This window comes from Pyrus communis, chromosome 14 (genome assembly GCF_963583255.1).
Source record: "Pyrus communis chromosome 14, drPyrComm1.1, whole genome shotgun sequence".
NCBI lineage: Eukaryota > Viridiplantae > Streptophyta > Magnoliopsida > Rosales > Rosaceae > Pyrus > Pyrus communis.
The window spans coordinates 8,154,967-8,169,158 of NC_084816.1; the positions used below are offsets into that span (position 1 = coordinate 8,154,967).

Here is a 14,192-nt window from a genome sequence, read left to right on the forward strand (position 1 = left end):
GAGTGGGTCCAATAAAAACCTCTCCCAGCAGAACCGTGCGATGCAATATAATCCCGGGCCCCACCCCCGAGATATTGAACCTAACCCCGAGTGGATAAATCGAAAATCCTACGTGTCAATTCCCGTAATATTAGAAGGGCCAGTTACGTAATTTTACCATAATTGAACTCGAAGAGAGAGGACAGTCTTATCCACTTCTGCCGAGCGGCGAGCCGACCTGTATAAAAGGCAATCGAAACGCCCTCATTTAGCAGAAGAAGAAAACCCAAGCTTGGAACCAAAACGCAGCGTTTTGAGCCTCCCCAATGGCGACTACTAAGAGTTGCTACGCTAGGCCGAACTACCGGTACCTCACCAGCGACCACCAGCACCAAACCCTATCGTCCGATTTCGAGCTCGACGAGTCGGACATCTACAACTTCGGCAGGTCCAGCTCGCCGGAGTTCCGCAAACCGGTTCCGAACTCCCGCGGCGTCTCAGCGTCGAAGAACCGGAGGGGAGATTACGGAGACCGGTCGGACCGGACCTGCGGCACGCCGTCGTCGTTGCCGGTCGGCATTCCGGACTGGTCTAAGATCTTGAGAGACGAGTACCGGGAGAAACGGAGGAGCGAAGACGACGAGGCGGATGGCGAGGACGACGTGGAGGGAGGCATGCGGATCCCGCCGCACGAGTTGTTGGCGAGGCAGATGGCCAGAACGAGAATCGCGTCATTCTCGGTGCACGAAGGCGTCGGGAGGACGTTGAAAGGGAGGGATCTCAGTCGGGTGCGAAATGCAATTTGGGAAAAAACTGGGTTCGAAGATTAATATTTATTTTTCAGAAGAAGGAAATACATAGGGGTTTGGGGTGTACGGAAATTATTGGGTAGATTTTTTTTTTCTTTCCTTTTTTGAATTTCTGATGAATTTTCTGCTCGTTTTTCTTCTAGTTTGTGGGATCAAGATGATCGATTTTACGAATGTAACCCCGAATTGGAGAATTGTCCTGAAATTCTCGTAGGTTTAAATTTAAATATTAACATAATTTGTTCTTTAAATTCCAATTTTTTAATTTAATTAAGTTAATTGGGTTGTTATTTCGGATGATATGAAAGTGGTTAATTTTTGGGTTTGAAGTTTGAAAATTGTAGGGGAGAAACGGTGGCTGTGGCGGTGGCGGGGCCAAGTTGGTAAATCGAAATGGAAAGTAAATGATTGGCGGGTGTTCTTTTAATTATTTGATTGTTGGTGGGGTTGGTACGAAATAAAAAGCAGAGGTTACAAACTGGTGAGAAGGACCGCAATTGAAAAATAATGCCCTCTCTTCTTCTCCCGTGTACCCTGAAAATAATAATAATAATAATAATGCACATAATACAAAGGTGTCAAATCTAGCCCCTTTTTCTTTTCCCTTCTAGTTTTGTCGTCGTCCCTGAAATTTGCATCAATCTTTCTTTAGACGGTGTTATTCATATTGCATATTTTACTTTACACATTCTTTTTTAAATTTTTGGTCGTTGAGTCGAAGATCAGTAGCTAAATGGTTGAAAAATGTTTGTGTTTGCAATTTGGGTCGATTGGGATTTACAAATGCATCGGCAGTTGTCGACAATTACTTTCACACCATACAGCCGTTCTTTCTTTTTTTTTTCTTAACAAAAAATATTATTTACACTAATAGAGAGAGGATGAAATTAGCCTCATAATGGACTAGCAATAATGTGATTCAAATTTGTATTTAACGAGAATCGAACCTCAGACTTTTTATTTTCAAGTGAAGAAAAAAACTACGAGATTATAATACTAAATGGCTCCATCAACAGTTAATAATTGCTCATATGCTCATATGACGACTAATACAAGAAATTGTTCAATGCAATTGCTATGAGGTTTTTTAGAGCATCTATAATGGGGACTTTAAATGAAGTCTCTACAACCTTACAGTCCCTAAAATAAGGATATAAGGTTTTCAATGGGTTGGAATATAAGTCCTCAAAGTATCTCAATATAAAATGACTCATCGGATACCTCAAAGAAATCGTCAAATTTGATGACTGTTTATAGAGACTCAAAGAGTGGGCTTACTGTTGATTTTGAGTGGGAAACAACCTCACCGATGTGTGCCTTCTCTTTTTAGGAATGATGCACAACAACTTCTCTTTTTGGTTTTTTTTCTTTAATTTTTCATTTTCAACACGAGAAAACTTTTTTATTTTTATCAAACTGTCACAATACTTCAAGGAAATGAATAATAATTTTTTTCATATGTTAATCCCTACATTTAGGGATTATACTCATGGCAGATTGTAGAGGAATTAATTTTAATTTGAAGGCAGTCTATTTATTCTGAAAACATAATTAATATTTTAAATTGCTCTAATCTACCAAAGTGAAAAATCTAAACTATATCACGATATTCTAAACTAGTCTGAAATACTTTAACTTGTAGCCAACCTTAATTAATTTTGAAATATTCTTATGGTGAGATGTCAATTGTTTTTAATCAATCGAGTAATATGTAGACTACCACCATTACATATATAGTTTTTGTTTTCCTACAAATCTTATGCTTTTTTTATAAGGCTCTAGTTGCTTCTTCGATAAGGTTATGTAGTGTTGAGTTCTTTAATTAAGGAAATTATTATTAGCACTCTAAAAATTTCATTTTACACTCTTAACAAGTGTATTCTTCTTTCTAATTATAACAATTGTATTTTACACAGATTTGTAGACGAAGACCATCGGATGAGATTTGGGTTTCGACGAAGACCGTCGGCTACAACCGGAAACGAGAGCTTACATGTACACGACTCGCTCGTCGCATTGTAGGCTGGAGGATAACCAGAACCAGAGGAGGAGGAGGGATTTCTGATTTTCATTTTTTTTATTTTTATTTTTGTGAGATGAGATGAGTCATGATTGGCATGGAGGGAAAGTTCAGGTTCAAGTTGGAGGCATTATTGGTTTGAGTAGATGTAACGACATGTTTGTGCTTGTGTCATAATTTTTTATTTTTATTTTTAGAAGACACACGAGCGCGATGTGTTATATTCATCCTTGTTCTATAATAATGTGATGGCTTAATTTGGCTTGTATTGAGTTTTGAAGGTAACATTAGTTGTTTTCTTTGTAGTTTTTTTTTTTTTTTTTTTTAACATTGTTCTTGTAATTTTGTTCTGTTTTTGCTGTATTCAATTGATCACGAAGTTGAATGTTTCATCAATTCCGTATGCACATCTTCTCATTGGAAAAAAAAAAAGCCCAACTTAAATGAACTAATGGTGTTGACGAAATGAAATTAGAAGAACGAAAATGCAATAAACAACACTCTTGCTTATAAGCTTCACTAGATCTAAATTACGGAGTTGAGTTTTTCATTATACATGAACTGTTAGTGCAATTTAGCATTTTATTTATTTATTCATTAGTTTCATATTCACAGATATTTCAATCTTGCCTCTTCCACTTCAAATTGTTGCGCAAACGAAAATTTTAAACGAATAAAAAGATTATAAAAAAAAAAAAATAAAAAAAAAAAAAGGGGTGAAGAAAATGCCAACCATGTTCTGAGATGGGTAGTTCTGTCATATTCCAATTATGCTTTTGAATGAAAACGACTAATTGACAAATAAGGACACCAAGCGTCATATACTTGGTGAATAAAGCAAGGACCACTTCGTCATTATGCCAACCTCCACAACGAGAGACATTCGACCTTGTCTTGGCAAAAATGAATGGATGGCAATAAGGCTTAAGCAACGGCTTTCCTTTCCGAAACGGAAGTTTGGAAGGATCTTAACCGTTGATTTTTATTTGAGTGGGACCACAGGTTTGGGGGTTATTCCATACCAGTCCCTCACCCGTTTTATTCAAGTTCCCCCGTCCTCCTGGCCCTCCTGTCTCTTTCGTTTGGGGAAGAAATATATGGTCCTTTCCATTATGTTCCAAGTTGGAATCATTTGGTTAGAAAAAATAATGTGTCTTTCACTCTTAATGTGGATAAAGATCAGTATGATATGAGTATACCGCACGTAATGTCCTATGTTAATAAGATAAAAAAATGTCGATAGATTTTTTTCGTCATAAATCCTCTAGTTATTGGCACGGAAATCATTGTAACGATGAACCTATACCATACAAGTTGTCATCTTTAATCCGAGGTGATTACGTGAAATAAACCTTTATACTCGTGTCATATACTAGTTCAGGATAAACCTACTATTGAATCTATTTTACCATTCAATCAAATGATCACACGTGGATTAGGAGATGCATTTTTAACGAAAATTCTCTTGAATCGTGTAATTTTCTAAGGGTAATATTAGGGAGATTAAATTTATATAAATTTTTTGAAAACTAAAGGACATAGAAGTTGATGATTGGTTTATTACTTAAGCGCTGATAAATGTACTCATTCTTATTGGTGACACATCATTTAATTTGCAAAATTTTGTTTCCAAATTTAGTCTCCCTTGCATTTAAAACATAGGTCCTAAATAAAGATACTTGATAGATCACAACATATTATGCTTTGGTAAACATGGTGAGTTTGACACAATCTGCTTAACTATGACCACGGGCAGGATGAAATTTCTCATATCCACTCCGAGTTTGGAAGAATTGAATAATCATAATTTGCAACCAGTTATCCAATTTTTAAAGAAAAAAAAATAATACAATAAATCAATGGTAGATAATTCTAGACCATTAAAGAAACTCGAATCTTATAATTAAAGTTATCCTGCCCCATAATCTTTGTTGGCAAATGGTCTAACATACTAAAAGACAATTTGCTATGAGTTGTTGCGAGACAATTTATTTTAATTTTAATTTTATTTTTTAGACTGTCAATTTGAACTAGATAAGGTGATATCTGGTAAAAATGTATGAACATCCAAATAGATAATCTGGCAATATAAAATTCCAGATATACGATGAGAAATTATTTCCATGTATAGAAACGCTTTAGTTGAGATGTTCATAAGTCAAGAGTTATGCTCTTATTAGCCAGTTTTGACATGTTATTTTATAAACTTCAAATATTAATTAAATAAATATATGTTTGAGTGTCCAACTAGATATTGATAAAATTCAATAGCCTTACCAAAAGTTAACCTGTAAGATTTTTAGGTATGATAGAGAGACTGTTAAAACTAAAAAATAATAAGAATAATACTTGCGTTTTCCCTATAGTTAAAATTAAAAAATAATAAGAATAATCTTGCGTTCCCCCATGGGTGGAATACACATATCTTATTTCTTTTGAATAATGAATTTTCATCATGTAAATTTTATAATCAGAACAGTTTAGTTTCTTAATCCTCATTTGAAGGTCATTTCTACAGAAATCGTTTGAAGCGAAGATCATTTAGTAATTTAAATGTATGAGACAAATCAACGGTGTGATTACCAAAAAACATATTTATGATGAACCGTCCATTTCTTTCATACAGTTTGATGACTAAACGATTTCCAATTCAAATAATTTTTTTTGTAAAAATGATCTTCAAATGAAGATTAAGAAATTGAAAGTTTCGATTATAGAGTTAATATGATAGAGATACGTTATTTGCAAAAGATGGAGCTCATTTTCTAATAAATTCTGTGCAGAAACTGAGATTTGTCGAGTGTAATCATATTGTGAGGAGAAGCCCGGTCAACATACAATTTTCAGAAGCTTTGGGCTTGGCCCAAAAGCTCCTTTGACTTGGCCCAAAAGCTCCTTTGACCTGCCCCAACCCAAGAGTATAAAATCCGAACTTTACAAAACGGCCCGTATCGTACTAGCACGGCTCAGTTCGGATTTCGGAGCCACCCACCTACTGGTCAGAGCCGCGTTGCGAATGGAGTAATTTGCAGCGGAGCAGAGACAGAACCAACGACTGGTAGACGAGCCCCTCTCTCTCTAGTTTCGACCCCTCTCTCTCTCTCTCCAAGCACACTCGATTGGAGCCCTAATTTCTCACTTTCACCAAAGCTCACCGTGATACCCTAACCTTTCTGGTTCTCCATGTCCTCCGAATCGGGAGCTTCGACCTCCGGTGACGAAGCCTCTGAGCCAAACCCTAACCCTGACCATACTCCCAAACCCCCCGAAGACCAATTGGCAGCCCTCGCATTGTCGGAGGTCGATAGCCACGGGAATGGCGTCGCACATGGATCGGCCGCGGAGAACAATCACCAGGAGATCGAAAGCGACGAGGAGGAAGTCCAGGCCAATTCGGTTGCTCCTGGTTTAGCTGAGGGGGAGGAGGCGAGCGAGGGTTCGCCACGTGGCGGAGTCGGCGGTGGTGTTGTGTGGGCGACGACCAATTCGGAGCTGGAGATTGATGGGCCGTCGAGCCCTAGCAGCAGTGGGTATGCGGGTGAAAGAGGTAGTAGTGCCAGTAGTGGTGGCTCTGGAACTGATGAGATTTCGGAAGTGAGGAAAGATGAGATTGTCGATAGGTTTCCAGATTCGCAAACCCCGTGGGTGCCCAGTAAACGGCATGTCGATGAGGTATTGCGTTCTAACAACTCCTTGGTTGTGTAATTTGTCTGAAAATTTGATTGCATTGGTTGAATTGCTTGATCATTGTATTGGTCAGTCAAACAAGGTGTTTGTTTTAGAGTTTAATTGTTGCGACGATTTAGCATTGTCCTAGAAACTTAAACATTATTGAACATCGAATATGAAGTGAGAGTTTTAATTGTGATTTAGTATTGCAAAATAAACAGTAGTGATTGAGAGAGAAATTGTGAAGAGATTTAGGTAATTTCCCTACGAACTTCTTCCGGAAATGGTATTGGAAATAGCTCAAGTAGTCGATTCATTTGTATTTTTGTGTATTTCACGAAATTCAAAATGTCAAAAGATTTTCGTTTAGAATGTGATCAATATTTAGTTGCCTTAGAGTCTTAGACAAATATAATGGAAATAAGAATTAAGATTGAACACTTTGCATTATTGTTGTCTGAAAGTACACAGAAATGTCCCATAATGTCTGAGAATACTTGCTACTACTATAAAATAGACCAAAGTCTACCGCTAATGTTACAATGAATATTTTGAAATTGAGACAGACAATGTTTTTCTTTTTGACATGTATTTATACCTTCTTTTGATGAAGCCAGTTTTGCACCTTTTTGGACGAACTCACAGTACGGAGTTACACTTAATTGTTGGAGCCAAAATTGCCAAATTTTTTACCTTTAGACTGCCCTTAACTGCTGAATGATTTGGTGCTTACTCAAACAATCTTGTTGAATTTTCACAATGCCTTAACCATATCAATGTAAATGCCAAAATTCACACCATTGTTTAATGATGAAACGGTTCCAAAGGTAGAAGGGAAGGTGTAATAACAAATTAATAATGTGTTTCTTGGACTTGAATAATTTCATTTTATTGGGAATTCAATCAATACATGAGAAATAGCTTTCATTTCTTTCATATCAACAGACGATCCAATGTCTAGGATGTTAATTTTGTGTTTGCAGTAAAAAATGCTTCAATAAAAGACGAATTAGACAATAATTCAGATTCTAAGATAATACAAAATATCCAAGGGGTATAGGCTTACTTGAAGGGGTGCTATGCATCGAACATTGTTCTACTGCTGGTGTTCTTGTTGACTAGAATAAGTGTAAATAGACTGTCTAATGTTCAAATTTAAGATATTTGCATGTACTTGTGCACCTGAATAAGGCATTCAGATTTTGAATGATAAACGTTTATTGTACTCATTTATTGTAACTCTTTGGGTCTATATGGTCATATAAATTCCTGTTTACGAGAAATCTTAGTTGAGTTACAGAGCTAAAAGCCTTAAAGTTTTGATAAAGAAAAAAAAAAGGATGGCTTTCCAATTTTTGTTCCCTAGCATGGTCAGTGACATAAAATAGCATATAGCATGTTCTGCAATAACTAATAATACATCATAATAGGTATTGAGTACAGGATGATCATATATTGCGCATTACTGTGGCATTTAGTCCTTAAACCTTGATCTTCAATAGAGAACTTGATTGAAAATAATATGCTGTTCAGTGTCTTTTTTATTCATCCACAGTTTGCTACATGCACATAGCTTTACTTTCACTGGAAAAGTGATTTTCAAGGATAACTGCAATGGTCTGTTTGATTTATAATTGAAGTGCAGGATGATGCTTCCATATCATGGAGAAAGAGGAAGAAACACTTTTTCATACTAAGTCACTCTGGCAAACCAATATATTCCAGGTTTGTCTCAGGTGCCTCAACTATCTTTTTAAATAAGTGCAAAATTTACAATAATCTCTATGGAAAATAAAGGGAAACCAGTTTATCTATATTCTGCAGTCGTGATATATTTGTCTTCTATTGAATTTCTTATTTAATGGCAGATATGGAGACGAACACAAGCTAGCAGGATTTTCAGCAACATTACAAGCCATAATTTCCTTTGTGGAGAATGGGTACACACCTTAACCTTTCTGAGTTGATTCTCTTCTCCAATTTCTTAATTATTAATTATTTGTCTACAGATTTACTTTAATGAAAGGTAAAAAACTTCCAGTGATTTGGTTCCGTAATTGTTTTACAGTGGGGATCATGTCAAATTGGTTAGGGCTGGAAAGCATCAGGTCTGTTTTGTTCCTTTATGCGTTTAGAATTTTTGTTCTTCAAGTTATCTCTTCTATAAATAATCCGCGATTGCTAGGATGATCAAAAGAACTACTTTCTCATATTCCTGGTTGTATAAACTTAACATGATCTTGCTTGAATTCTATTGACCATCCCCCCGAACAGAAAACAACTTTAATTTTGAACTAGTTGTTGTAGCTGCGCCGTCCATCCTGACACTATCTTCGGCAGAGTTTGGTCATAGTGATATTTGCATGTTATTCTACAAAAAAAATATATGGCAAGGGACCTTAGGCTTGTACTTTTTGAATTTGATTATATGATGTGAAATGAGTTAAGTTTTATTCCTGAGCATCAACTTATGTATTTTAACTTTTAATGATATAAACATAATGTTCATCGCCTTCAAAATGCCTAGTTGTTATTGTTTTATGGACGTCTAGAATGAATGACATTATTTTACTTTGTACAATACAACTCACAGTTGTAAGTCTTATCTTTTTTGAATCAGTTAAATTAAATTGGCATGAAATATTTGTATGCTCAGGTGATTTTTCTTGTAAAGGGACCAATTTACTTAGTATGCATCAGCTGTACAGAAGAGCCTTACGAGTCTTTGAGGGTGCAATTGGAACTTATTTATGGTCAGGTAGCATTGGGTTCTTCCCTTCCTCAAAAGTCTTTATGCATTAATATGTTTGACTGTTAGGTCATATTTTGTTAGTGATTTGTTGAATAACCAAAATATTCTGCTTGTACTTTCCTTTTAATGGAATAAAATATCTTATGTTAGTAACTGCACTTCATTTAAATTTTTTTTATGTGGGTGCAGATGCTACTTATTCTTACTAAGTCAGTAAATAGATGTTTTGAGAAGAATCCGAAGTTTGATATGACACCTTTGCTAGGAGGAACAGATACTGTCTTCTCATCCCTCATCCATTCATTCAGTTGGTTTGTTTCTCTGCTCCCCTTGGCATGCTGAATTTGGAAAATGGATTTTTTCTCTTTTCTTTTTTGGTTTTGAAAAACCATCCAGTATACACTTGTGGTCGTCTTTATTATTTAAGTGTTTAACACAAGTAGTATGTTACTGATAATGTTATATTGGTGATGAAATATTGTAGTTCAGACAGTAATAGATCATCCAATGTAATGAAGGGGCTGCTTCCCTGATTCAATATTATTATCATATCAAACCTGATCTGTTTTAAACTGATTGTTCACTTTCAAAATTACATGTCTGGAGATCATAAAAGTTTCAAATTAAATTTTCTTTGTAAAATTTTTAGAACATATCTGATAAAACTATGCTTTTCAATATGAAGTTTACATAAGCAAAGTCATTGTTGTCTTGAAATGTGATATATATTAGATGCTGTGCTACTTTCTCATTTACTTTTTGGGTTACTACTATTGATATCCTAATTTTTCTTGTTATTATATGCTGCCAATGTGATTCTCATTGCCCCGGCCAAAAAATAAAATAAAAAATCTAAAGCAGATGATGCTTATACTATTTACTTCTTTCTGTATTTTCAGGAATCCTGCCACTTTTCTTCATGCATACACTTGTCTTCCCCTTGCTTATGCGACAAGGCAAGCAGCAGGTGCCATATTGCAAGATGTTGCTGATTCTGGTGTTCTGTTCGCAATACTGATGTGCAAACACAAGGTTCTGTCATCCACCTTATTGTTTATAATTGGGAAAACCTTTTCTTTAAGGACATTTTAAAAAATTTATATTTCGTGGCACAGTCTATGAACCTTTTGCAATTGCAATGTAACAACTTGAAATTGATTGCAGGTTATCTGTCTTGTTGGTGCTCAAAAGGCCTCTCTTCATCCTGATGACATGCTGCTACTTTCCAACTTTGTCATGGCATCAGAATCATTTAGGCAAGTAGATTAATTGAATAGGTCTGGTGTCATATTTTCAGTGATTTAAATGAGAATGGGAATCGAAACTGGTACGATATGATACAGAAAATACTAAGTACTAGTTTCAATTTCCAATCCCATGTACTTGTTTCAGTTTCCAATCACAAGATTTTCAGTTTTTAAGGACAATCGAACACTAAAATGCCATATGGTACTTTCTTTCTGCTAACATGGTTTCAATTGTGGGTGATAATTATTTATGGACACTTTCAGGTGCAATAGTCATAAAATTCTCCTTTTCTCTTTATGCAGGACATCTGAATCTTTCTCTCCAATTTGCTTGCCTAGATATAATCCCATGGCATTTTTGTATGCTTATGTCCGTTATCTTGATGTGAGTGACATTTAGGTTCATGACATTTCTTGAGTAAATTTGCGTACACATATAGTATACCTTGCCTCATGTCAGCCTTTTCTACTTAAAATATCATGACACGATAATACTTTCTTCTGGCAGGTTGATACATACTTGATGTTGCTTACTACTAGTTCAGATGCCTTTTATCATCTCAAGGATTGCAGGTATGTTGTAGAATCATAGATATTATGAAGGATATTTGTGCTGTAGGAGGGCTTCATGTGGCAATTTCTTATCCTGTTACATAGCAAATCATTAACTAGTTTTTTCTTCCCTTTATAATTTTTCCTGTGATCTTATAGGATTCGTATTGAATCGGTTCTGTTGAAGTCAAATGTACTTAGCGAGATTCAGAGATCCATGCTAGATGGTGGGATGCGTGTTGAGGAGTTGCCTCTCGATCCTTTGCCACGTGCTGGATCTTTTTCTCCTCATTTGGTTCAACATACAGTTCAAACAGATTCTCCTGACAGGTTCAGGGAACCATATATTGGCGTAGGCGGTCCTGCTGGACTTTGGCATTTTATATATAGGAGTATATTTTTGGATCAGTATGTATCATCCGAGTTCTCACCGCCAATAAGTAGTCCTCGTCAGCAGAAAAGGTGACAGCTGAATCTAACAGTACATTTAAGCATAAAATCGAATGTCTCCCACAATGAAGTCGTGTGTCACTTTTTGTTGTAGGTAGATAATTAATTCTTCTTCCTGCAGATTATACAGAGCTTACCAGAAGCTTTATGCTTCCATGCATGACAAAGGAATTGGGCCACACAAAACCCAGTTTAGAAGAGATGAGAACTACGGTACTTTTGAATTTATACTGCATCATGCATATGTGGAAAGGAAAAGTTGAAACACTGAAAATTTTTAATATTGTGGATGCACTCTCATTACTGCATCGTCCAAATTTTGGTTTTTTAACCATGATTGTATCATTTTTCAAACCTGAATATTAATGTTGGCTTTTCAAACGACCGGCATTTAATGGCCAGTACTCGAGGTATTTTGAAGTCATAGTTTCTCAACTAGCCATTTGTTTGTTGATCCCTTCACGTTTATGACTGTAATTAATAAAAACTCTATGGTAATCGAACTTGATCTTTACTCTGTGTGTGTCATTGTTACTGCTTCACATTACATTTTTATATAGGATACCACAGTTGACTTTTGCTTTGATCACATCATACTTTGTGTTGACATGCATGATACATTCCTGATGAAGTTATATGATCATATTGTTTTGTCAGTTTTACTATGCTGGGCCACCCAGGACTTTGAGCTTTATGCAGCTTTTGATCCACTTGCAGACAAGGTACGATTATTCTTAAGGTTTTATTGTTTCCTACCCCTTTCCACTATGCATACTTGTCCACTTTTACATATGCCAAAGGGAATAAAAGGGAAAGGGTTGATGCTTTTTACTTCCACCGGCCTTGTTTGGTTTTATTAGACAAAAGGGAGAGCAAGAATATAAAAAAGTAAAAAGTCGTGGGTCCCAGCTTATGCTAAGTAATATAATTCCCCCCCCACTCCCGCGTATTTTTTGGCTGCCTCATTTCTCCTACAAACAGTGAATTGCAAATTGTGGGCCCAGTGAAGGGGTATATATGCAAATCCTTGCCCTTCCATCCAAATTTTTTGTTTTTCCATTTCTCTAGACTGAATATAGATTTAGGGATGAGTTGACAAGAAAGGGTTTTTCTGAATGAGGCATGATCGCTTATCCAAAGAGCATTATAGTGTTCATCTCGCGGGATAGGGGTTGAGATGTGTTTCTGGTTAAGCAGCAGAATAAATGGGCAATGCTAGAGCTTGTCACTAGTGTGATCAACTCATAGGTTATCAACGTTTTGTATGCCCTGCTTATATTATCACTAGGCTAACGCAATCTCAACCAAGTTAGTGGGACTGGAGATGCTCATAGACAAGGAGAAATCAGAGAAGTGAAACAGAACACCTTAGAAGACAAGAACTTGTAGCAAAGTAAGAAATAACCGCGGTAATGTGAAATGAAAGTGAAAGAAATTGAAGAAAATGAATGGCAGGGCTATCTTGAGCACTGAAAGACTGATAGTAAACAGGCCCTACAATGCACATGAAACTCAAACCCTGTGATTCATTCATGTGTCGTTACACTTCGACATTTCATTATAATCACTTAGGGTAAGGTAGATTCAGCTGGTTACATCCACTTATTAGCATGTGACAAACAGAAATCTGCCCTTCACAAGGTGCATTTTCTTTAATGTCAAGGCATTGAGGAAAATCAACTTCTCGTCAAGCCAGTGGGAGAAATGGGCTTAGGACTTTTTTCCTTGACAAAAGATTTTAAGCTTACATTATTTTTGTTTTGGCTATAATTAATATTTCTTGGAGAAGCAAGTTGTAGCTGATTTGGATTTTCTTTAGATGCATTTTTTCTTCTTTAAATGCCTTCTCAACGTAAATTCGTACTGGTTTTCAGGCATTGGCAATAAAGACTTGCAACCGGGTTTGTCAGTGGGTGAAAGATGTGGAAAACGAGATTTTTTTGCTAGGAGCAAGCCCCTTTTCATGGTGATATCCCATTATATTCTGTAATACTTCCTGTACCATAGTTCTGTTTCTTTAACAAAGTTCAAGTTATCATTTTTGTCATACGCATTTGAAATAGCAGGCGATGTTGATCTTAACTTACCACGTTGTTGCTTCAGCTTCAAAAGGTTTGCATTTCGCACAGATGTAAAAGCAGTTACAAAAACAATCCTTTTAACACATGGTTATAAGTTTTTTCACGCGCAAACTTTTGTGTAAGAAATGGCTCCATTCTGTCTGTCGATGTTTTTCTCTTTTCCGGATTGAGGTCTGCTGGATGTTTGCGAAGACACTTCAGGATCATTTTAAGCCTTGTTTTCGTTCACGGGTGTAGGGTTTAACGTATGAAATTGCCATGAACAATGCCTTAATCAGCACCATTTGTCACTGCACATCTTGTACTTGTTTCGTTGTGTGTTTTTGTTTCTTATATTTGCTCTTTTGGTACATTATTGGCATTTTTTTTTTAGAGTATCCAGGCTCATGATCCTTGATTGCCATTCTTTTCCGAAGCTAGAGTTTATGTATTTAGGGTCTGTTTATATTTTTATTTAATATTGAATATCAACAGTACTTGACAAAAATTGGTCGCACGATGGACGATAAATGGACACGATTGGAGGATCACTGGAATCCTCACAAAGAGGATATGGAGAGGATCCTCATTCGATGTATATACCTAAATGTTATAACTTTGACTCGGGCTTTAACATTGAGTTTGTGTATTGTT

At 36.2% G+C, this 14,192-nt stretch overlaps 2 protein-coding genes across 2 annotated transcripts; both read left to right on the forward strand.

Moving 5' to 3' along the window:
• Nucleotides 1-241: 241 nt before the first annotated feature.
• Nucleotides 242-1,039, forward strand: LOC137716145 (protein S40-4-like). The gene has a single exon (XM_068455547.1). It carries the CDS (start codon nt 306-308, stop codon nt 807-809), a length of 504 nt encoding a protein of 167 aa, XP_068311648.1. The 5' UTR covers nt 242-305; the 3' UTR covers nt 810-1,039.
• Nucleotides 1,040-5,779: 4,740 nt separating this feature from the next.
• Nucleotides 5,780-13,518, forward strand: LOC137716061 (vacuolar fusion protein MON1 homolog). The gene is made up of 14 exons (XM_068455453.1): nt 5,780-6,480; nt 8,123-8,202; nt 8,346-8,417; nt 8,546-8,585; nt 9,134-9,235; nt 9,419-9,540; nt 10,129-10,261; nt 10,394-10,485; nt 10,780-10,861; nt 10,985-11,049; nt 11,188-11,490; nt 11,600-11,691; nt 12,136-12,200; nt 13,353-13,518. The coding sequence occupies exons 1-14, from the start codon at nt 5,992-5,994 to the stop codon at nt 13,446-13,448; spliced, it is 1,833 nt and encodes a 610-aa protein (XP_068311554.1). The 5' UTR covers nt 5,780-5,991; the 3' UTR covers nt 13,449-13,518.
• The last annotated feature ends 674 nt before the right edge of the window (nt 13,519-14,192 follow it).

Bases quoted from the DNA above. Each gene is read 5' to 3' on its own strand.
- LOC137716145 (XM_068455547.1), top strand. From the start codon at position 306: ATGGCGACTACTAAGAGTTGCTACGCTAGGCCGAACTACCGGTACCTC.
- LOC137716061 (XM_068455453.1), top strand. From the start codon at position 5,992: ATGTCCTCCGAATCGGGAGCTTCGACCTCCGGTGACGAAGCCTCTGAG. The intron at 8,418-8,545 runs GTACACACCTTA...ATTGTTTTACAG, and splicing joins ATTTCCTTTGTGGAGAATGG to TGGGGATCATGTCAAATTGG. The intron at 11,692-12,135 runs GTACTTTTGAAT...TTGTTTTGTCAG, and splicing joins TAGAAGAGATGAGAACTACG to TTTTACTATGCTGGGCCACC.